Source organism: Rhinatrema bivittatum, chromosome 5 (genome assembly GCF_901001135.1).
Source record: "Rhinatrema bivittatum chromosome 5, aRhiBiv1.1, whole genome shotgun sequence".
Taxonomy (NCBI): domain Eukaryota; kingdom Metazoa; phylum Chordata; class Amphibia; order Gymnophiona; family Rhinatrematidae; genus Rhinatrema; species Rhinatrema bivittatum.
In genome coordinates, this window is record NC_042619.1 from 238,683,076 (window position 1) to 238,705,913 (window position 22,838).

Genomic DNA, 22,838 nt, shown 5'->3' on the forward strand with positions numbered 1-22,838 from the left:
GCAGTATGAATTAGATTTAAAGCAGCAGCACTTCACTTGTTTGAAAAGTTGAATAGGAGCTTAAGTACACACTCGCAGGGGAAAAAATATTTCACCAAATCCATTTTAAAAACCAGCACCGAGAGAGTTTATTAAGACTGCTGCTAATAATACTGAATCTAGGATATGGAAAAATGGCTGGGACCGACTACATTATCTCTTGGAACCTCTTCCTAAGAATTGTCATAGACCGAGCCACTCATTAGACACACTTAAAATAATCCTTATTCTATTCAAAGCATTACAAAATAAATTCACTTTTACATGGTACATCATGCATAAAACCTACATTAAGACTTAGTGCCTTATATACAGTCAATCAAAACATGCCTTCTCCTTTGTAAAAGTGTTAAATCTATGTTCACATAGTTTGCCAGGAGCCCCCCAAATTCAATTAGGTACCCCCTTCATGGCATAGTCCTTCATATATAGGATTGCAAGATTTTCAGGAAAGGATGATCCAGTCCTAGTTTTACCCCACTGTCTGCATGAACTGGCAATTCTAATATCCCTATTGTAGTCCTGCCTTTCTTAAGGAAATCAAGTCCATGCAGGTAGTGGAGTAAAACCAGCACTGGATCGTGCTGTCCTGAAAATCTGGAGCCAGTTGACTCATAAAGGAGTATGCATGTGTCGCCAACTCAGATGCTACAACTATCTTCTGCCATATTTTTTTTCTTCCTTGGATCCTAGAAGTTTTTTAAATGTTGCCTTATAACTGACCTGGAGCTATTCTTCAAAAGGCATCTAGTGTAGCCTCTGTCCTGGTCAGCACACAGAGAGGGTCACTGACCAGGTACTGCCCCATAACCTGGGATTCTTCACACTGGAGTTCATAAGAACTTGCTATACTGGACCATGCTGAGGGGTCAATCCAGGACGCAAGTACCTGATAAAATCCGAAATAGCGGCATGGCATATATTTACTATCATGCAGTGATTAAAAAGTAGCTATTTCTTGTCTAGTTAGTTGTTAATAGTTTGACTTATGTGATACTAACTTCATGGAGTGCCCCCTAGTCACTTTTTTTTTAAAGAATAACAGATTCACATTTACCCATTCTTTTCCACTCATGATTTTATAGATCTCTATCATATTCCCCCTCAGCTGTCTCTTCTCCAAGCTGAATAGTCCTAACCTCTTTAGCCCTTCCTCCTAGGGGGGCTGTTCCATCCCCTTTATCATTTTGGTCGCCCTTCTGTGTACCTTCTCCATCGCAACTATATCTTTTTTGAGATGCGGCGACCAGAACTGAACTTCCTGTACATACTCAGATTATTCCAGACTAGTGGGTTGTGTATCCCTACCAGCAGATGGAGTCAGAGAACAAAAACTTTGGACACTGCTACATAAGTGAATGTGCCACCTGCAGTCCCTCAGTATCTCTCTGACTCCAGCAGATGGTAAAGATGCAAACCTGCAGTCTAGGGTTTAGTTAAAAAAAAAAAAAAAAAAAAAGGTGTAGTTAGTGTTAGATTAGGTGAGTTGAGATTTTGCTCCCTGAGGTATTAGGCATAGTTGCGGGCCATCCCTCCAGTGGAGCTGGGCGTCCAGGGAATTTAGATACCCCTGACTGTGTTTCGTCCGCACCCTGCCGGAGGGCCTGACAAACAGAGGCTGGTCCTGCTTGAGGTTGGCTAAAGGTGGGTTTTTTTTGTTTTTTTTTTTAATTTAAAAAAAAAAAAAAAAGGCAAGTGGATTTAGAAGAGCCTAAGAAGCTCCTCAGGTAGGTCTCTGGACTTAGTCGGGGCCCGGCCAGGGCAGTGGGTAATGCGGCCCGAGGAGGAGACCGGACAGTGCCTGGGGCATAAGGGTTGGCAGCCCGGGGCTGAGGGCGGGTAAGACAACAGTTGCGATTGCTCGCTGGAGGGAGGGGGCTCCCTCAATTCCCACAGGGCGCAGGCAGTTTTTCTTGTGTCTCGGACTGTGAGTGACGCATTGAGGGCAGGCAGGTGCAAGCCCCAGTGCCTTGGCTTGCTGGCGGCTGGCCGAGTGTAGCTCCTTTTAGGCAGGTGCCGTTTTTTGTCTGAGCTCTCATGCAGTTCGCTGCATGGCGCTGAAATCTAAGATGGCCACCTGCCACGCGTGTGGTTCGTTAGGGGGCAAGTGGATTCACACTCTCTGTCAACTGTTGGTCAGGAGAGGGGAGGGCCCCTTGGGAGGGGCCACTCCGTTAGGCTGGGCCTCCGTTCTGCCGTGCCTCCTGCCTCGGAAGTCGAGGCTTCTGACCTTGTGGTTCCGAGGGGGGATTCCCCTCCCCCCTTTCCCCTATGGAGCTGGTTTGCGTGCCTGAGGATGACACTGTACAGCCCAGTCCCCTGAAGGGGGTGGGGCAGCAGCCTGTGAACTTCTTTCCTGAATTTGTGCTCCTGCTTCATCATGCCTTTTTGACCAATCAAAGATCCGGAATTAAAAGGGCGGCGGAGCAGTCGGTGGACTCATCCAGGGGCATTTCAAATGTTCTTCTCAGGATCCTTTGGATCCCCTGCGGCCACTGGGTCTCCGTCAGGTGCCGGGTGACCCGGCTTCCAGCAGGGACGCTATGGGAGCACTGCAAGTTGGTCCCCCAGATACGCAGGGAACTGACCTGGGTGCTGATCCCTTCCCAGACCTGGGAGGTCCCGAGATGGATGACCCTGCATTGGATGGATTTCCAATCCCGGAGGGGGATTACCCTCAAGTTGTCCGGCTGTTCAAGCTGGAGGAACTACACCCATTGATTCCCCACGTTTTAGAAGAGTTGGGGGTTAAGTTCTCCCAGGAAGAGTCTGATAGTGAGGGAGTCAATCCAGTGCTCGATGGTCTGTGGGGACTGACAACCGCCTTTCCTCTGCCCAAGAAGATCAGGAAGTTGATAACAAGGGAGTGGGACTCTTCTGATTCCGGCTTGAAAGTGGGCCGAGCGATGGCTAAAATTTACCCCCTCTCTCTCGAGACCTTGGACCTTCTGAAAGTGCTGCAGGTAGATGCAGCTGTTTTGGCAGTCACTAAGAAGACAACAATCCCGGTGGCTGGGGTGGCTGCTTTGAAAGACCTGCAGGACCGCAAACTGGAAGTTCAGCTGAAGCGTTTGAGGTCTCTGCACTCGGCCTCCACGCAGTGTTGTGTGCCAGATTGATGCAGCGTGCCTGTCTGTGTTGGGTCCAGAAGGTCGTGGAGGGATTGGCAGCGGGTGACTCTTTGCCCTTGCAAGTGGTCCTCCTTGAGGCGGCTGTGGCTTCTGTTGCAGATGCGCTGTATGATTTGATTTGTACCTCTGCGCTTAGTATGGTTTCCTCTGTGGCGTCCCGCAGGCTTTTATGGTTGCGAAACTGGTCGGCGGGCTTGTCCTCTAAGGCGCAACTCTGTAATCTCCCCTTCAAGGGAAATCTCCTGTTTGGGGAGGATTTGGACCAGTTGGTGAAACTGTTGGGGAAGACTAAGGGCAATAGGTTGCTGGAAGATAGGAAACAGAGTAAGAAGGTTTTTCCTTCATGAGCTCATTTTAGAGATTCTCGGCGTTTTCGTACTGGTAAGCCTGTTCCTCCCCCCGGGTCCAGGCAAAGCTCTGGTCATCTGCAGTCCTTTCGTGGAGATCGTCTGATTCCCAGAGATGGTCCAGGTCAGGGCTCAGGAGGCGGTAAGCCTCTCCAATGAGGCCAGGGGACCCCACTTCCACGTAGAAGCTGTAGGAGGCAGATTATCCAGCTTCTACGAGGAGTGGGAGAGGATTACCTCAGACATGTGGGTCTTGGAGGTAGTCTGGCACGGTTACGCTCTAGATTTCTTGTATCCAGTTCAGGACGCGTTTGTAGAGTCTCGTGTGATTTCTCGTGGCAGGCGAGAGGCCATGTGGGTGACTCTCCAGAGGTTACTCTATCTCAACGCCATTTGCCCAGTCCCTCCTGCGGAACAGGGCCAGGGTCTGTACTCTGTGTACTTCATGGTACCCAAGAAGGGAAGGGTCCTTTTGTCCTATCCTCAACTTGTAGAAGGTGAACCGGTGCCTATGAGTTCCCAAGTTCCTCATGGAAACGCTCCGTATTGTGCTAGCGGCGGTGCGCAAAGGGGAGTTCCTCGCGTCATTAGATCTAACGGAGGCTTATCGGCACATTCCAATCCGGCAGGACCATCAATGATTCCTGAGGTTCAAGGTGTTGGGTTGGCACTTTCAGTTTTGGGCTCTTCCCTTTCGTCTCGCCATGGCTCCTCGCACATTCACCAAGGAGATGGTCGTAGTGACAGCAGCTCTGCGCAAAGAAGGGATCTTGGTGCATCAATATTTTGACGATTGGCTTATCCGGGAAAAGTCTTGGGAGGACTGCAAGAGATCTCTCCAGAGAGTGATGACCACCCTACGATCTCTTGGTTGGGTCATCAATCTGCAGAAGAGCCAGTTGGTGCCCATGCAATGCCTGGTGTACCTTGGAGCATGGTTTGACATGCAAGAGGGCAAGGTCTTCCTGGCGACAGACAGAGTGCGGATGTTACAGACTCAGGTGAAGGGCCTTCTTCACTTGAAGGTGCCAACAGCCTGGGATTATCTCCAAGTACTGGGCTCCATGGTGTCCACATTAGAGCTGGTGCCTTGGGCTTTTGCGCACGTGAGACCTTTACAGCGTGCGCTGTTGTCCAGGTGGAGTCCGGTGTTGGAGCAGTTCCATATTCCGTTGCCATTTCTTCAGAAACCCAGACACAGTCTTTCTTGGTGGCTGTTGCGTCGCAACCTGGAGAAAGGGATGGAGTTGGACCCCCCAGCTTGGGTGGTCGTCTGTACAGATTCCAGCCTCTTCGGATGGGGAGCAGTGTGTCAAGAAAAGACTGCTCAGGGCCTGTGGCGAATGTCTGAGAAATCTTGGTCTATCAACAGAATCTGGATGGTTCGCCCGGGCCCTTCAAGTATTCCTGCTCTTAGTCAAGGGACGAATGGTGCGCGTCTTGTCCTACAACGTGACCACGGTGGCGTATATCAACAGGCAGGGGGAAACCAGGAGCCCTGCAGTGGCGCTGGAAGTACTACGTTTGTTCGCCTGGGTGGAGATTCATCTCAGGGGCATAGCTGTGTCGCATGTCGCGGGAGTGGAAAACATGCAAGCGAACTTCCTCAGCCGACAGCGCTTGGAACCCGGAGAGTGGGAGGTGTCCTCCAAGGCGTGGAATCACATTTTCGCTAGATAGGGTGCTCCGCAATTGGACCTGATGACAACTCGCGCCAACTCGAAAATGGATCAGTGGGGCTCAATGCTCTGGTGTGTCCATGGCCCATGGGATTTCTTCTCTGTCTTCCCCCCCATGGCCTCTCATAGGCCGCATTCTCAGGCAGATAGAGTCGCATCGCGGATCCGTGGTGCTCGTGGCTCTGGAGTGGCCCAGGCGACCCTGGTTCGCGGATCTGGTACGACCGGCAGAGGAAAGCCCTCTTCATCTGGCTCATCTTCCGCGCCTTCTGCATCAGTGGCCTATGTTCTTGGATCGGGCGATCACTTCTGTCTCGTGGCTTGGCTTTTGAGAAGCCGGAGGTTGAGTCTGAAGGGGTATTCGGAGTCTGTAATATCCACTCTTCTTCAGGCTAGGAGACCTGCTACATCGATGGCGTATGCCAGGGTTTGGAAGGAATTTGAAGCTTGGTGCTTGCAAAGGAACCTGAGCCCCGTGGCTGTGGGGATGTCCCAGATTTTGGATTTCCTGCAACAGGGGTTAGCCAAGGGCTTAGCCTTTAATTCGCTTCAAGTTCAGGTAGCTGCTTTGAGAGCAGTCCAAGATGTTGATCAAGGTCGGAGGCTGATGAAGCATCTGGATATCATCAGGTTTCTTAGAGGGGTGAAGCATTTGCATCTGCCAGTGCGTAAAGTATGCCCGGAGTGGAGCTTAAATTTGGTACTCTGCGCTCTATATGAAGCGCCGTTTGAGCCATTGAAGAGGACGTCATTGAAGGATTTGACTCTGAAGAAATCTGTTTGGCAAGGCGAATTTCGGAGCTGCAGGCCTTATCCTGTAGAGTCCCTTTCCTGCAAATTTACCGGGACAGGGTATCCTTGAGAACAGTTCCTTCCTTCGTGCCCAAGTGGTATCTTCCACCGTCTGATTGACATAGAAAGAACTGCCAGCATTTCTGGACTGGTCCCGAGATTCATCCTGGGAGAGGGAGCTGCATTTGTTGGACGTGTGGCGCGTCCTTTTCCGCTATCTGGAGCTTTCTAATGCTTTTTGACTCGGACCATCTTTTTGTCTTATTTGCCAGGGTCAAGAAGGGAGACAAAGTATCAAACTACCATTTCTAGATGGATTCGGGAAGTTATCGTTTCCGCATACATTTCTAAAGGGAAGCAGGCACCTGTGGTATTAAGGGCCCACTCCACAAGGGCACAGGCGGCCTCCTGGGTGGAGTGTCAACTTCTTTCTCCGCAGGAGATTTATAGGGTGGTTCTCTGGTCTTCCATTCACACTTTCACCAAGTTTTATCGTTTGGATGTCAGGGCGCAGGAGGAGGCATCGTTCAGTGAGAGTGTTCTGCTTGCGAGTCTTTCAGAGGCCCGCCCAGTATAAGGTGGCTTGGGTACATCCCACTGGTCTGGAATGATCTGAGTATGTACAGGAAAGGAAAATTGGTTCTTACCTGCTAATTTTCATTCCTGTAATACAGCAGATCATTCCAGAGGCCCATCCCGTTCTGACTCCGAAAGTCTGTGGAGCTTTTAGTATTCTGAAGGAACAATTGGTTTTCTATTAAAAAGCTTATTGGTGTATGTTTCGTTGGTTTTGGGCGACCTAGACCTCTGTTGCCCTTGGTTGAAGTTTAGTTTCAAGGGCTTGGGAACAGGCCGATACTGAGGGACTGCAGGTGGCACTCATTTATGTAGCAGTGTCCAAAGTTTTTGTTCTCTGACTCCATCTGCTGGTAGGGATATACAACCCACTGGTGTTGAATTATCTGCTGTATTACAGGAATGAAAATTAGCAGGTAAGAATCAATTTTCCTATAGTATTCAAGGTGCGGTCTCACAAAGGAGCGATACAGAAGCATTATAACATTCTCCATTCCTTTCCTAACATATTGTTTGCTTTTTGTTTTTTTACCGCCACCGCCCACTGAACCGAGGATTTCAAAGTACTGTCTACTACGATGCCCAGATCCCTTTTCCTGTGTGGTAGCTCCTAATATGGAATCTAACATCGTGCAACTACAGCATGGGTTACTTTTCCCCATGTGCACCACTTTGCACTTGTCCACATTAAGTTTAATCTGCCATTTAAATGTGCAGTCTTCCATTCTCGAGGTCCTCCTGCAATTTTTCACAATCTGCTTGTGATTTAACAACTCGGAATAATTTTTTTGTTTTGTTTTTCGTTTTGTTTAATATCACGCTTTTCAGTACTTCAAAGCAGATTACATTCAGATACTGTGGGTATTTCCCTATCCCTAGAGGGCACACAGTCTGTTTGTACCTGAGGCAATAGAGGGTAAAGAGACTTGCTCAAGGTTACAAGGAACAGCAGTGGGAGTTGAGCCCCGGTTTCCCTGGTTCATAGTCCACTGCTCTAACCACTAGGCTACTCATTCATTGGTTCCCCATTCTGGATCATTTATAAATATATTAAAGTGCACTGGTCCCAGTACAGATTCCACTGTTTACTCTTCCCCATTGAGAAAACTAACCTTTTAGTCCTACAGTCCACAATAGGACATTTCCTTCTATCCCATGAATTTTTATTTTTCTCAGGAATCTCTCATGGTGCACTTTGTTAAATGCCTTCTGAAAATCCAAATATACTACATCCACTGGCTCACTATTATCCACATATTAACCGATCCGATATGGTTATTACTATGAAGGTAGGTATAAAAAAGTGTTAAATAAATAAATATTTTTTAACCCCTTCAAAAAAAAAAAAAAAAGTAGCAGATCAGTGAAGCAAGACTTCCCTTGTGTAAACATTAAACAATGTAATAACATATTCATGATGGAGGAAAAGGACCAAATGGTCCATCTAGTCTGCCCAGCAAGTTTCTTATAGTAGTATCTGCCATGCCATGCAGGTTACCCCCATGTTTCTTTTAAGGGTAACTGCCGCTCTGTGCAGTTATCCCCAAGCCTTATGAGAGGAAAAAAACTTACTGCTAGCAACATTTTTACTGGATGATGAGCCTTACTGACAATTCAGGCAGTGCTGCTTGACACGCTTTGCTTATGGACTTGGCCGTAGAAACAGTGCTGTTTCCCTTATGTCTGCGTATGAGTACTCCAGTCCGTAAAATGCAGGGCCCTCGTTGGTTGTTGTCTAAATCAAATTCCCCCTTTTCTCCCTGCCAGTGAAGCAGAAAGCAATGTTGCACTTCCATCAAAAGCAAAAAGGCCTATTGGTAAGGGTAGTAACCACTGTACCAGCAAGTTATCCTCATGCACCCTTTTCTTTATTTCCATCCTCTAGACTTTAGGGATCCACACTGTTTATCCCATGCCCCTTTGAATTTTTTGACTATTTTTCTCTTCACCACCTACTCTAGAAGCATTTTCCAGGCATCCACCACCCTCTCTGTAAAGAAGAATTTCCTGATGTTGGTTCTGAGTCATCCCCTCGGAGTTTATTTCGTGACCCCTGTTTCTACTGTTTCCTTTCCGCCAGAAAAGGTTTGACATTGGTACATCATTAAAACCTTTCAGATATCTGAAGGTCTGCATCCTACCTCCCCTGTGTATACATTGTTAGATCCTTCAGTCTTCTAATACTCACCCCACACTGTTTTGGTTGCCCTTCTCTAGACTGCCTTCATCCCATCTCTGTCCTTTTTGAGATACAGACTCCAGCACTAAACACAGTACTCCAGGTGAGGCCTCACTAAAGACCTGTGCATTATCACCTCTTTTCTTACTGGTTATTCCTCTCTGCAGCCTAGCATTCTTCTGGCTTTAGCTATCACCTTGTCATATTGCTTCGCCATTTTCAGATCACTAGACACTACTACCACAAGATCCCTCTCTGTCCGTGCACATCGGTTTTTCACACACACCCTTCTTCCCCCCCCCCCCCCCCCCAAATCACATACAGCTCTTTTGGATTACCACATCCCAGATGCATGACTCTGCTTTTCTTTGCATTGAATCCCAGATGCCAAATCTTTGACTGCTCTTCAAGCTTTCTTAAATCACTTTTCTATATGTTCTGTGATTTTAATCTTTAGAATATTTTCCACGATTTTTCCTGGCACTGAATACTGTCAATACTTTCCCGGATCACCCGGAGCCATTTTTACATTGGCCACCCTCCAGTCTTCAGGCATGATGAATGATTCCCAGCAATAGGTTACAAATTTCCCTAAGTACCCTTTTAATTCTTCAATCATCTAACGGGCCAACCGACTCCCTCACAGGCTTCCTGCTTCAGGTATATTTTAAAAGGTTTTTATTATGATTTTTTTGTCTCTAGCCTGCTTCTTTTCAAATTCATTTTGCCTGCCTTATCAATGATTTACATCTAACATGCCAATTATGCTTTTTCCAATTTCTGATAGAAGTTCTTTTGACCAAAATAGCCTCTCTTAACTCACTTTTTAACCATGCCAATGGTCATTTAGCCTTCCTTCTACTTCTTTTTTTTTTAATGCATGGAACACATCTGAACTGGACTTTTAACATGGTATTTTTAAACAATGAGCATGCCTGATGTAAACTCTTAACCTTTGTAGCTGCGCCTTTTAGTTTTTTTGTTTTAACTATTTTCCTCATTTTATCAAAGGTAGAAATAACTGCCCTGCTGCTGCTGCTACTTTTTTTAACATGCTATCCACCTGGTCACTCCAAAACTCACTAAACAGACACACATTTTTTAAAAATTAGACTTTGCTGATTCTGGAGAGCAGGTAACAAAAAGTAAATTAAAAAACGGTACACCAGTTGATAGTGCACCAAACAAAGTCCAGAAATCCAGTACAGAATAAATTTCATCTCTGATGTTTCTTCTCAAAAAATAGCTCTTATGGAAAGGTGCATTCTTTCTTGGGATATCTCCGTTGGTAGAGCAGGCTATCTTCTTTTTACAACTCTTAAATGAGTTTCTAGTTAAAACTCCTTATAGGACGGCCTTCTTTCAGGATTCTCTTCCAAATAGTATGGCAGCTGCTTTTACCTTTAAGAACTCTCCATAGCAGACCTCCTCGCAGGATACACTTCCGTCACATAATCGTAGTATGAAAGGTATTTTCCCATCGATAGCAGGGCTGAATTAGCCATGCTGTCATGAGAACGGTCAATCAGGCCCGGGAGGCGGAGCTTCAAAAGTGTTGTCAGAGCTTTGTTCTGAGGCAGCGCTGGAATCGACTCTCCTCAGTCTGTTTTTCCGCGCGGAGCTTCAGACCTCCTCAGCATCAGAATAAAAAAAAGTACAGAAAAGTGAAAAAATCGCTCATCATGTCGGACCGCGGCAGAAAAGAAGGTCCCTGACAATCGGGCTTCAAGCCCCTGCGCCTGTAGAAAGTAATGTCGATTACAGACGGGCATGACTGCTGCTATCTGTGTCTGGACCCAGACCACTCGATGCAGTCTTGTCAGCACTGTGGACGGATGTCCCCGAGAGCCCGGAGGCAACACTCCGATAAGATGCAAGCTCTAAAATCAGCTCGAGGGGGTTCGTATACCCCTCCCTCCGAGGCCCGATCTTCACCAGGACCTTTTGCCCCTACCCCACCACTGAAGCGTCGAGCGTCATTGGTCAAGCCCAAGACTGCACGGTCCGGCCTGAAAGATCAACAAAAATACAAGACCGACCTGCTTCGAGACCGTGATCCTGTCCGTTCAAAACACCGAATCCAGGCTGAGTCGGAAGCGTCAACACCACGCTCTCGCCCAGTAATGGATGCGCCGAAAGCGGCAGAGGGAAAAATCCTCACAACGCACCACTTGACCGAGGCGACGCACCACCTCCACGAGCTGACTTGACGCGGGCAGCACCGACCTCGACGCACTTGCACTCGACGCATAAATCTGCGTCGTCGAGGAAACCTGGCGAGCCGACCACGAAGCATCGCTCGACGCATGCGTCGACGACGCAGGAGTCCAAGGGACAGGCGTCGACGGCGCAATCGACACAACCACGGAAGGAAAGCATCCAGCCACAGCCACATCATCACTCAGACAACCCTGACAACCCTAAAGGTCTGTCCTTGCAGAAGTCATCAATGCATAAGTCCCATCAACCAATGACGGAGCCGGCTCCGGGACAACCAGTGCCGCATTCGCATCCTCATCCGCAGTCGGAGAAAAGGGCAGATGAACCGACACGGTCCCGTTGTCAAAAGAGGAGACGAACCCCGGGGGCTCTAGAGCCCATGTTTACATCTGCCTTTGCCGTTTCGGAAGGAATGGGAGTTCCAGTACTCTCCTCCCTCTCCCCATCATCCTCCTCCTCTTCAATCCGAGTCTATTCAGACTTATCCTCTGCCTCCCAGCACCGCTTGGGATCCAATTCCTTACAGGAACCACTATCCAAGAAACGGAAATTACCAGATGAAAATCATACGCCTCGTCCTCCTAGCAAGATCCCGGACGCCGACATCCTATTAACAGCGGTTCCGGTCAAACTTCCATCCACAGTTCAGAAACCTGCTATGCCTCCGCAGACGAAGGACGTATTTGTCAACCTTTCCCTGGCGCTATCCAGCTTTTTTGAAGTCATGCAGGCGTCCTTCCAGTTGCCTGCCTCCGATCCTCCCAGTGGGGCAACATCTCCACAGCCTTCAGTACACTCAATACCAGTGTGACACTGGTCTCCGTCACCTTCAGTTCTGTCACCAGATCCCATTCCGGTGTCACAGTCAAAGGAACCCCGCCTCGGTCGGTTTCTCCAGAGTTCCAAGATACAACTCCGGACTCATCCACGGGGTATCCCTCCGACCCGGCGGATGAACCAGCGGAGCCTTATTCCCTGCCAGATTACCTCACAAATCCGAAATTTCTGGAAAAAGTTGGAAGTCCATTCAAAATGTTCCGGACCCCAGAGCAGACACTCTCGATTTGCTAAAAATCTTCGACCTTCTGGCCAAACCCACTGCTCTACCACCGCACGCTGTTTTGGATTCGATCCTAGAAAAATCCTGAGACACCCCCTTCACGCTCCCCACAGTGTCTAGGAAGATAGACATGAAATATAAAATACAAAAATCCCCGTATTACAAGACCCCTCAACTACCACACACGTCTCTGGTGGTTGAGTCCACGATGGGGAAGGCGAAGAAAGCTAAACTCCATTCAGCTTCGCTGCCTGGCAGAGACCTTCGCACTCTGGACGAGTTCGCTAAGCGGGCCTATCAAGCATCCATACTCGCCAATTTTATCTGGTACAGTACTTGTTCGAGTGCGTGCAATGCCTCAAGGACGATCCACAGTCTCTCCATGGTCCTTATCCACTGCAAGACATCGAAGAGGCTATCAGACACTTGTTACGTACTGTCTACGAAGGCTTTGACATTTCTTCCAGAGTTTTGGCGAATGCGATTGCGGCAAGGAGAGTGGCATGGCTCAGAGCGAGTACTATAAGGGACGATGTCCATGATAAGTTGGCTAACCTGCCCTGCAGGGGCGACAATTTATTCGGCTCAAAGTTACAAGAAATGGTGGCCCAGCTCAAGGAGCAATCAGTGGCAGTACAGTCACTCACCACTCCACACACTTCTTCTTCTTCGAGTAGGTTCTACGCACCCGCTAGAAGACAACCTTTCCAGCGTAGAGCATTCCGTCCTTATGCATCCTACCGCCCACAGCCGTACCAACCTCCACCACGCCAGCAGACCACACCAACCAAAATCGGCGGGGTCGGCCGCACCCCCAGCGCTCTCAAAACCAACAAATGCAATCCTCCAATAAACGGAGTCCATCTTTTTAGAGACCCCTTTGCCACCATCACTACAGGTATTAGCGGGGGGCATAACATCCCACATCCAGCAATGGGAGTATATCACATCAGACCAATGGGTCCTGGACATCGTGCGCCGGGGATACAAGATTCCATTCCTGTACCCCCCACCCCTTCCTCATTTAACATCCCAAGGAACCCGATCCAACCCTACATGACTGAAGGGGAGGTGACAGCCTTATTGCAACAACAAGCTGTCCACCACTTCCCCCTGTCCACCCAGAACATGGGCTTCTACTCCCCATATTTCCTCATTCCCAAGAAATCCGGAAACATCCGCCCGATCTTGGACCTCTGGGACCTCAACAAATTCATAGTCTAGGAAAAATTCAAGATGGTATCCCTCAAATCTATATTACCTCTGATCCAACCCAAAGCCTGGATGTGCTCCATAGATCTCAAGGATGCATACACTCATATTCCAATGCATCCTTCCTCCTGGCAATACCTCTCTTTCCAAGTCAACTGCACCGGCACTTTCAATACAAAGTACTTCCCTTTGGCCTGTCGACAGCACCCAGAGTGTTCACCAAGTGCATGGCGCTGGTGATGGCATTCCTCCGTCAACGGGGGATCATCATTTTTCCCTACCTGGACGATTAGCTACTAGTAGAATCCAATCCCACTACCCTTCGTCAACGTCTCCAAGACACGATAAATTGTCTCAACCACTTGGGACTGGTAGTCAACTACCAAAAATCCCAGCTACAACCTATGCAAACAATTCAGTTCATAGGAGCCCTGCTGGACACTACAAAGCACAGGGTCTTTCTTCCACGAGACAGACGACAAACCATGCCCCAGATCGTTCGTTGCCTACCCGGACTCCCTCCGCCTGTCAGGTCTTGACAACATTGGGACATACTGTGTGGATGGAAGCCGCCATATCCCACACGCGACTACACGTGCGGAAACTACAGTGGAAACAACATGCGCAACCACTCACCTGGAAGGTCTCATTAACGAAAGCCATGACCTCAGAACTCGACTGGTGGTTAAAAAAGCACACACTCACCAAAGGGGCGCCTTTCATGCTCCTGCCGCACAATGCAGTCCTCACCACGAACGCCTCCCGCAAGGGATGGGGGGCCCACCTCGATCACTTTCAGACTCAAGGTCTCTGGACCCAGCAGGAACAGACCTTCCAGATCAATCTCCTGGAGATACGGGCGATACGTTACGCGCTATGAACCTTTCTTGCCCACCTCCAAGGTCACAGGGTCATGGTATACACCGACAACCAAGTGGCCATGTTTTACATCAACAAACAAGGAGGGTCAGGATCCTGGGCCCTGTGTCGAGAGGCCCTCATCTGGACATGGGCATGCAGTCACTCGCTTCACTTGCAAGCCACATACATCCCAGGAATTGGCAACGCTTGAGTGGACAGATTGAGTCGAGTTTTTCATCCACACGAATGGTCCCTGCAGCAGGACGTGGCGGACACCATATTCCTCAAATGGGGCCAACCAAGACTCTACCTTTTTGCCACAGAGTCCAACAGGAAGGTGACTCGTTTTTGCTCGGTGTGGCCCAGCCCACTCCAGCAAGCCCAGGATGCGTTCCTCATACCTTGGACAGAACCGTTAATGTACGCCTTCCCTCCCATCCCACTAATCACACGCACGTTACAAAAATGCATGCTGGACGAAACGCAACTCGTATTTATAGCGCCGGCTTGGCCCCCGGCAGCCGTGGTATACACATCTCCTTCAACTGTCAACGGAGCCGCCGCTACGATTGCCACCTCGGGCCAATCTTCTCTCCCAAGAACAGGGCACTCTGCTTCATCCGCTGCACTTCTTTCTACACCTAACAGCTTGGAGGTTGAACAGCTCCTTCTCTCAGAGCAGGGACTCTCTCTCACAGCTCAGGATGTGATACTCGAGTCACAGAAACTATCCATGCGCCGTAATTACCAATTCAAATGGAAACAGTACACGACCTGGTGTGGATCTGAGGGGATTGACCCACTGTCATGTTCCCTGGCGCAACTACTTGATTATCTACATACCCTATACCGGGCGGGGCTGGCCATGGCTTCCGTTTGCGTCCACCTGAGCGCAATTGCTGCCTTCCACAGGTTACAGGACGGACAGTCTATTTCCCTCCACCTGATGATTTCCCGTTTCCTCCGGGGCCTATCACACCTTCGGCCCCTGATTTCCAAATCTCCGGTTCCTTGGAATCTAAATCTGGTTTTGGAACAACTTATGGTGTCGCCGTTTGAACCACTAGATTCGGCACACGTCAAGTACCTCACCTGGAAGGTAGTCTTCCCGACAGCCATCACGTCAGCTCGTCGGGTGAGTGAACTACAGGCGCTGGTGCACTACAGCCAGTACCTCCAATTTCACCACCACAAAGTACTACTACGGACTCATCCTTCATTTCTTCCTAAGGTGGTCTCTCTGTTTCACCTTAATCAATCCATCGAATTACCGACGTTCTGTCCAAAACCTCATACCACTGAAAGAGAAAAAACTCCTTCACACTTTGGACTGCAAACGAGCATTAGCATACTAAAAACAGCGAACTCATTCCGCGACCAGACCGTCACAACTCTTTGTTTCCTTCAACTCGAATGCTCCAGGTCTTCCAGTGTCAAAATGAACTATATCTAGTTGGATTACGCAATGCATACAATTTTGCTACAAGAAACAACAAGAAAAACTACCCACGCGCCCCACGGCACATCAGACACGAGCTGTGGCGGCTTCTCTAGCTCATCTCCGACCAGTTCCACCATTGGAAATTTGTAAAGCAGCCACCTGGGTCTCCCTTCATACCTTCACGGCCCATTACTACTTAGATCAGCAAACAACGGACGATGCCAAATTAGGCCGTTCTCTTCTACAGGCATTCGCTACAGATGCTTCTAGGTCGACTGGCACTTAATGTCATCATGCTTCACTCACTCCAGAATAAATATACTACTCCAGCGTGATTGGGAGCTTAGGACTCCCATGACAGCATGGCTAATTCAGACCTGCTATCGACGGGAAAAAGCAAGTTTGCTTACCGTAAACGGTGTTTCCGTAGATAGCAGGATGAATTAGCCATGCTGACCCATCCACCTCCCTGTCTAGTCGACCTTTCGTCTTCACGACCATGCTTGATTTATCACAGACTGAGGAGAGTCTATTCCAGCGCGGGAAACCAGACGCAGCCTCAGAGCAAAGCTCTGACATCACTTTTGAAGCTCCTCCTCCTGGGCCTGATTGACAGTTCCCATGACAGCATGGCTAATTCATCCTGCTAACTATGGAAACACCGTTTACGGTAAGCAAACTTGCTTTTCTTCTTACCTCTCCCAAGCTTCTCTGACCAGTAACTCCAGCACCTTGGAGTTTGGTATCAGACATCACCTCTGATCTAGAATGACACACTGCTCTAGAAATCCTCCCCCCCCTCCCCCCCCCAGGCCCAATGGTGCTCTTTTTGTGAAAAGGCAGGAACACTGGGCTTCAAGATCTGGAATCTTCCACACACTTCCTTCTTGCTCTGCTCCTCAGTTCCCTTGCATCATATGGATGCAGAGGTCTTATGAACTCCAGTGACTTCCCAATGGGAAGCTTGCATCTGCCTAAACACTCCTACTACTCTACATCACCACAGGAGCAGAGTCTGACTGAGGCCCTTGACACACACTGAAGGCATTCAGACCAGATGAAGCTAAATTGGGAAAAGGGCAACACTGCTAGTAAGGGGAGAATTTGACATCACCTTAAACTAGCAAACCATGGTCATATTTAGCAAGCATTTTCCCCATAGATGCAAAATGTAAGAAAACCTTTAGTAAATAGGCCCACATTTTTTTTTCTCCTGTGCTTTGCAGACAGGAGACAAAATTGTTGCATTAGTGTTCAAAAATGTACTCTTCTGAAAATGTTCAGAAATAGTTTAGATTTGTAGGGGTTTGTTTTGTTTACTAGCCATTGTGGGAAGTATCTTGCCTTATATCAAGTATTCCTGACACTGATGCTCTGATTATTTCTTTAGAAGTGTACCAGATTTCCATACCATAACAAAACAATTACCTCCCATGTGCACTGCTGTTCCTGTTTTTAGGAAGCATTCTAGCATATAACCATTAGCACATCTGCATCACTTATAGCATACACACAATAACAAAAGTGGATAAGTAAGATAGCACCTTGTAAGTTTAAGCAAATTATCCAAGAGTGGGCCATATTCTGCAGAGCTTCCTCTAACTTTGCTTGTATAATTAATAGCTGTTAATAGCATTCATGGGAGTAATGAGTACATGTACTTCTAGTCTTGATCACTTGTTTTCTTTTAACATATACCCTTGTGTATGCCAGACAAATAGCTGTTCCAGGCAGCAGTCTGTAAGAGTAAGCTTCTTCTGGGTTAGATTTTTTTTTTTTCTTTTTCATTTTCTTTACTGCCCGCTGACTTCAGGCCTCCCTGAGGTGCCTGACTGCATGACCTGTGTTAGGTAGCTAAACATGAGTCTAAGTTGCCCTCAAGCCATTTTGGCTTCTAAATGTACTTTGAGTGGCTCTTTGCCTGATGTACAGGACTGATGAATTTACATTTCCACAGGAACATATCTGCAAAGAGCTTGCCAACTGTGGATTGCATCCAATAACTTTGGGTCAGCTTATTCAGCCACCACTTCTTGGAAAATCTTCAATACGGCATTTAGAAATGAATAACTACAGCTACATCTGGAAGCCCTGAAAGTATCTGTCTTTTGTTTCATGAAATAAGATTTGTTGAGATTCTTATTTATTTGAAATGGCTGCACTATGTGGACAATTGTGCTTCGACATGACACAGAAGAATTCTGGTCTTGTTCAATGGAACAGAAATAAGTTGGTTTTATGAGCACTTGTACAAGTAACCTCAGCATGAACAATTTTTTTATACCCCACAGCTACCTTTTTTTAACCTCATTTAAACTGCTGCCAGTTTTTACTGCACTTCAGTTCTGCTGTTGTATACTCTTGAATAGTGCATTCATTCCTTTATATTTGTCTAAAGAGTAAGAAATGGCAATGGTATGCAGCTGCTGTTACAGAGACAAAGTCATGAAATGAGTAGCAAAGGATTCAGAAACCACCTCTTGCAGCTGTGCCCTGTCGAGCTATATCAAGTGTCACTTGTATTAATAATGACCCAAAACACATCTGCTTGACTGTGCTTTCTAAACTGTATGATCATAAACTAACTAGTCAGAGCTGCAATGCAATGGCTTCCAGTAATGGCCCTTATATATTCTTTAGTCACTGCTGAAAATCTTCAGACTGATTTGAAACCAGTTGAAAGGGATGAATGTAAGCCTGATGTTTTCTTTCTTTTCATATTGTCCTGCACAGTGCTGTTCCAGTGGGCTTGTATACTACTTGACAAGTGATGGTGGGACACTTTCCTAGCTATAAAACTTAAACATTTTTATTGCTATGTTAATAGAGAAAATTAGTGGTAGTTATTGTGTGTAAAGTGATCAGAATACCCAAGCTAATGTACAGTGGTCTCTAGGTACTATACATACTTTATTTAATAGGAGATTTCACAGATTAACACCAGAAAATCTGAAGTTATACTCTGTTAAATCCAAGAATTTGTTGGTTCTGATTCCACTGAAGAAAGGTATTTTGCTTCCTTAAGTTATAACTATTCTACCTGAGAGCTAATTTGAGACCGTGAAGTCTGTGCCCTGTGTATACAAGCTCTTCCAGTGCATGTTACCTACATGGCACCCACCCTTTTGAGTCAGTCTACTAGCCCAAAAGGAAAGGAGGATGCCAAAAGCAAATCTGGAGCAGGATCATCCTGTTTTGATAGAGACTGCTCTACCTACAGCAAGCCTATTACACTGAACTTGACTCCTTGCATTTTGTCTGTACACTGCCATCTTTAAGTAAGCCAAGTGGTTGTTTTTTAATAGTTTGATTATAAATTCAGACCAAATTAAATTTTTAAATGTTTTTTAATTCAGTGCACAACATCTTTTTTTTGAAAGAAATAGATGCATGGTCATCAGTTTTATAGAAAGCAACTATATTATGAGAGAAGCTTAAAGCAAGACTGTCTCCATACCAAGAACTATATCGGGCCATTATTTCATGGGGACTTACATGGAATGGGCAATAAATAGAGCATTATCAATAGCTGAGATGATTTTTGTGTAGCAGGTAGGCCTTTTTTTCCAAGTGACAATAATAGTTCCAAATTTTTCTCTAGATCCATTTTACTTTGCATTTAGAAAAGTATGGTGGATCATTTTCAACTCTTCAAAAGAATTCAGACTATACAAGTAACATGGAATCTGTTCAGCTTCCAGCTGTTACCTCTTCTATACTTCTTGGCCAATAAGTCAGAAAATTAAGACCACTCTCCTTATTTTTATGCGCAAAGCAATAACAGAACTTTGCAATGTATATTACTTATGTCAAGAAATAGATAATTGTGCCAAAGGACCTGCATGATTTCTCTTAATACCCAACTCACTGTAGCTGTAAGTTGGGAGCATTGCAACACTTCCCAGAATAGTTAGTAGAGTTAAATATAGAAAGTTTATGCAAGTTGGCTGCAACGATCTGTACTTCATATACACGGGAGTGCAGCCTATTATTTTTCCTAATTTACGTTTATAATTTAAATTTCTTCAAATTCTGAATCAAGCAAAGCCTGTTAACATGTCTCTCTGCTTTTATTAGAGACACTTTCACGCTGTCCAGTTTTATTTAATTATGGTATCCAAAATTAGTTTCCTCTTCATCCAGACAAGCCAGTCCACATCAGTGGATGGTGCACTCCAGCCAGCAGATGGAGATTGAGCATGACTCGCTGATGTCACCCTTGTATAGCTCTGCTCAGGCACCAGCCAGCCAGTTTTTCTCCTTCTCCAGCAAATGGTAGACATGCATCCGTGCTTGTGGATCTTGCCCTGCCTGGATTGAACAGGCCAGTTTGACCTCCTGTGGTACAGTTATTGGAGTTAGTGTTGACTAACAACTATTTCAGATTCAGAGATAAATTTTACCATCAAGTACACAGTATAGCGATGGGGTCATCATTGGCCTCATCTGTAGTGAATATTTATGTATCTGAATTTGAAAATCAACACATTTACCAATCCTCATAATGGAAGAAGATCATCTATTGGCGTCTACATATAGACGATGTCTTTTTGATATGGAAATCGTCTGAAGAAGATTTGAAGACATTCCTGCAATGGATCAACACCGTGGACCCTAATTTACAATTTATTTCGAATCAAGATTTGGTTAGGTTAAGTTATCTCGATGTTGAAGTTATAAGAACAGGAGGATGATTGGATACAACAGTACATCATAAGCCTCCAGAGAGGAATTCTTTATTGCGTTATCACAGTCACCATGCCAAATCATTAAAAACAAGGGTTGCCAGTTAGTCAATTTTTTCAGATTTCGAAGGATCTGTACGACTAATGATGAATTTGAGAAGCAATCACAGTGGCTAAAACAAGTTTAAATCGAGGGGCTACCCCCAAAAAATTAACAAAGCCTACAAGAGGGTGAAATATTCAGATCGGGATCAATTATTAGAATATCGGAGTAGTAAGGAACATGATAGATTGACATGTATTTTGCCCCAATGTACGACAACTTTATCTGTTACAGCATCTATTCGTAGGCACTGGCATATACTCTCATTGCGTGAGGTATTTAAGGATACACCGTTGATAGCTACGACAAGAGGTCCTAACATCCGAGACCGAGTGGTACACGCTGATGTAGCTATAGATGCCGATTTAAAAAAAAAAAATAAAAAATAAAAAATAAATGTTCAGGGTAATCACAGTAAATGTGATGTGTGATATGTGTAATTTGACCATTGAGGAATCAGAATGGGAAGATCCAGTAACCGGATACAAGATCAAAAGAAGAGGAGAGACAAATTGTTTATCGAAGAATGTGGTCTACTTTATTCAGTGCCCTTGCCCAAAAAATTATATAGCTCGGACATCGAGGACAGTAAGAACAAGGTTGATCGAACACAGGTCGCGATTAAATACAAAGATGACGGAAGCCCCGATAGTTGAGCACTGTATAGAGAAAAAACCCAGTTTCAATGATTTCCGATGGACAGTGTTAGATTTTGTTGAAGAAGGTAACCGAGGAGGGGACATGAAAAAGGTCCTGAATTTTCGTGAACAAAGCTGGATTTTCAAGCTTAAGACCATAACCCCAGGGGGACTAAATGAAGACATAGAGTGGGCATCATTGCTTTAAAACAAAGAAATAACTTTGCAACTGTACGCAGTAGTAGCGTACTGAGGCTGCACTTAAGGCCAGATGACCGGTTTTAAAGGCTAAAAAGTGACGAAGAGGAAATCAGCAAAAGACGCCGTCTGTGTGGAGAAGAGTGACCTGACAGTGAGGAGAAGGAACAGAGAGACCCCTGATGAAGAAAATTTGTTTTGTCGAAACATGGCCATGTCGGGAGGAATGAACAAGCTAAGTTGATCGGGAACTCAATTTAAAAATATAGTTGTACATTGAGATTATAAAAGAGGCTTTTGGAGTGTTTGCAGCGGCGGTTGAACAGTTGTGGATAGCGTTGAATGTATAAATGCAGTAGTGAAGGTTGAGTTGTATAGCCGTTTTTAAATGAGCACAAGACACAAAACTTTTTTCACAAAGGATTTGCTTCACATAAAATATAAAAAATCAAGGGTAGGAAGGAGGTTGGTTCATGATTACAATTCAGAAGATTCTGTGTACAAGGCCGCGGAGGCATGTAACAGAAGGTGTATGAAACCTTCCTTATCCTACACTATTAATTTTATATCCAGCACATGGTGAACATGCATCTCTCTGGTGGGGAATACCCATATTTAACAAAAACAACAGAGAGAAAAAGGAAGAGATTGAGCTCCTGAGGTGACACCAGGCTGGTCACTCCCTCAGTTGAGTTGTTGAGCCTCTACCTGACAGGCTTAGGCTTCAAGAAAATAGAGACCATTAGTAGGGAAAGCTCAATGGTGAAGACTTGTGCCCTCTCCCCCTGTAGCCACTGACCTGATCGTGCTCTCAGCTGGAGACCGGCTGAATTCAAGCAAGAGAAAAAAGGGAGTGATGGGCCCCCCTTTTCCTTATAGGGTCGTTTCTCTTGGTGTTAAAAAAAACAAAAAAACAAAACAAAAAACCTCCTCACCTCTGGGGAGTTAGTGAAGAGTGGAAGTGGCATGGGTCAGCTGGTGGAGCAGCATTCGCTTCTAGGCCCCATATCGCAGGGCATGTTGGTTGGCCACAGCAAAGTGCACTTAGGCTGCAACAAGTGTTTTTCCACGTGCAGTGCGGTGGTGGATTAGAGTAAGTACGCACGTACACGTGCAAGCCTGCAGCCTAGATCTGAACATGTAATTGTGTGGGGAAATCCATGCGCATGTTGCTGTGCATGCAGGAGGCCGTGTGGAAGGAGAGTGACCTTTTGGTGATGGATAATGGTGCCGGAGGGGGCTAAAAAATCTAAGCGTCTCTCTCTATTGTTGCTGCTTGCCATATCAGGGCAATCTGGCCATTGTTCCTATTTTGCCTATGCCAGCACAATCGGCACTGCCTGGAGCCTCAAGACAATTTGCTTCCCAAGGCTTTGGCCGTTATTGGGACAGCCCCCCTACCGTTGCAGGACTTGTAAGCGAGTTTAGGGGTGCAGGGACCTGTCTGCTACATAACACTTTCATTTGCCCTCCCACCTTACTTCACAATCCTAAGCTCAGGAAAAAGGCAACATGTTCTCATAAATAGACTTTTATTTATCGGATTTGGCAGGATATAGCATTTAGAAAATAACCATTTCTGTGTCTAACATGCTGGCTACTAAGCACCAGTTTACCCTAAAAGTTCTGTACCATGGGTGGGTTCACATATGCTATAAACCTTAGCCTGCTTAATAT

At 46.3% G+C, this 22,838-nt stretch overlaps 1 protein-coding gene across 1 annotated transcript in view; it reads left to right on the top strand.

Annotated features, from left to right (window-relative positions):
* DONSON (downstream neighbor of SON) overlaps positions 1–18,888 on the top strand; it is a 90,876-nt gene extending 71,988 nt beyond the window's left edge. The window contains exon 10 of the mRNA XM_029603544.1: positions 17,495–18,888. Coding sequence (XP_029459404.1) covers positions 17,495–17,632 — 138 coding nt within the window. The 3' untranslated portion in view covers positions 17,633–18,888. The remainder of the gene's footprint in view (positions 1–17,494) is intronic.
* Positions 18,889–22,838: the final 3,950 nt, after the last annotated feature.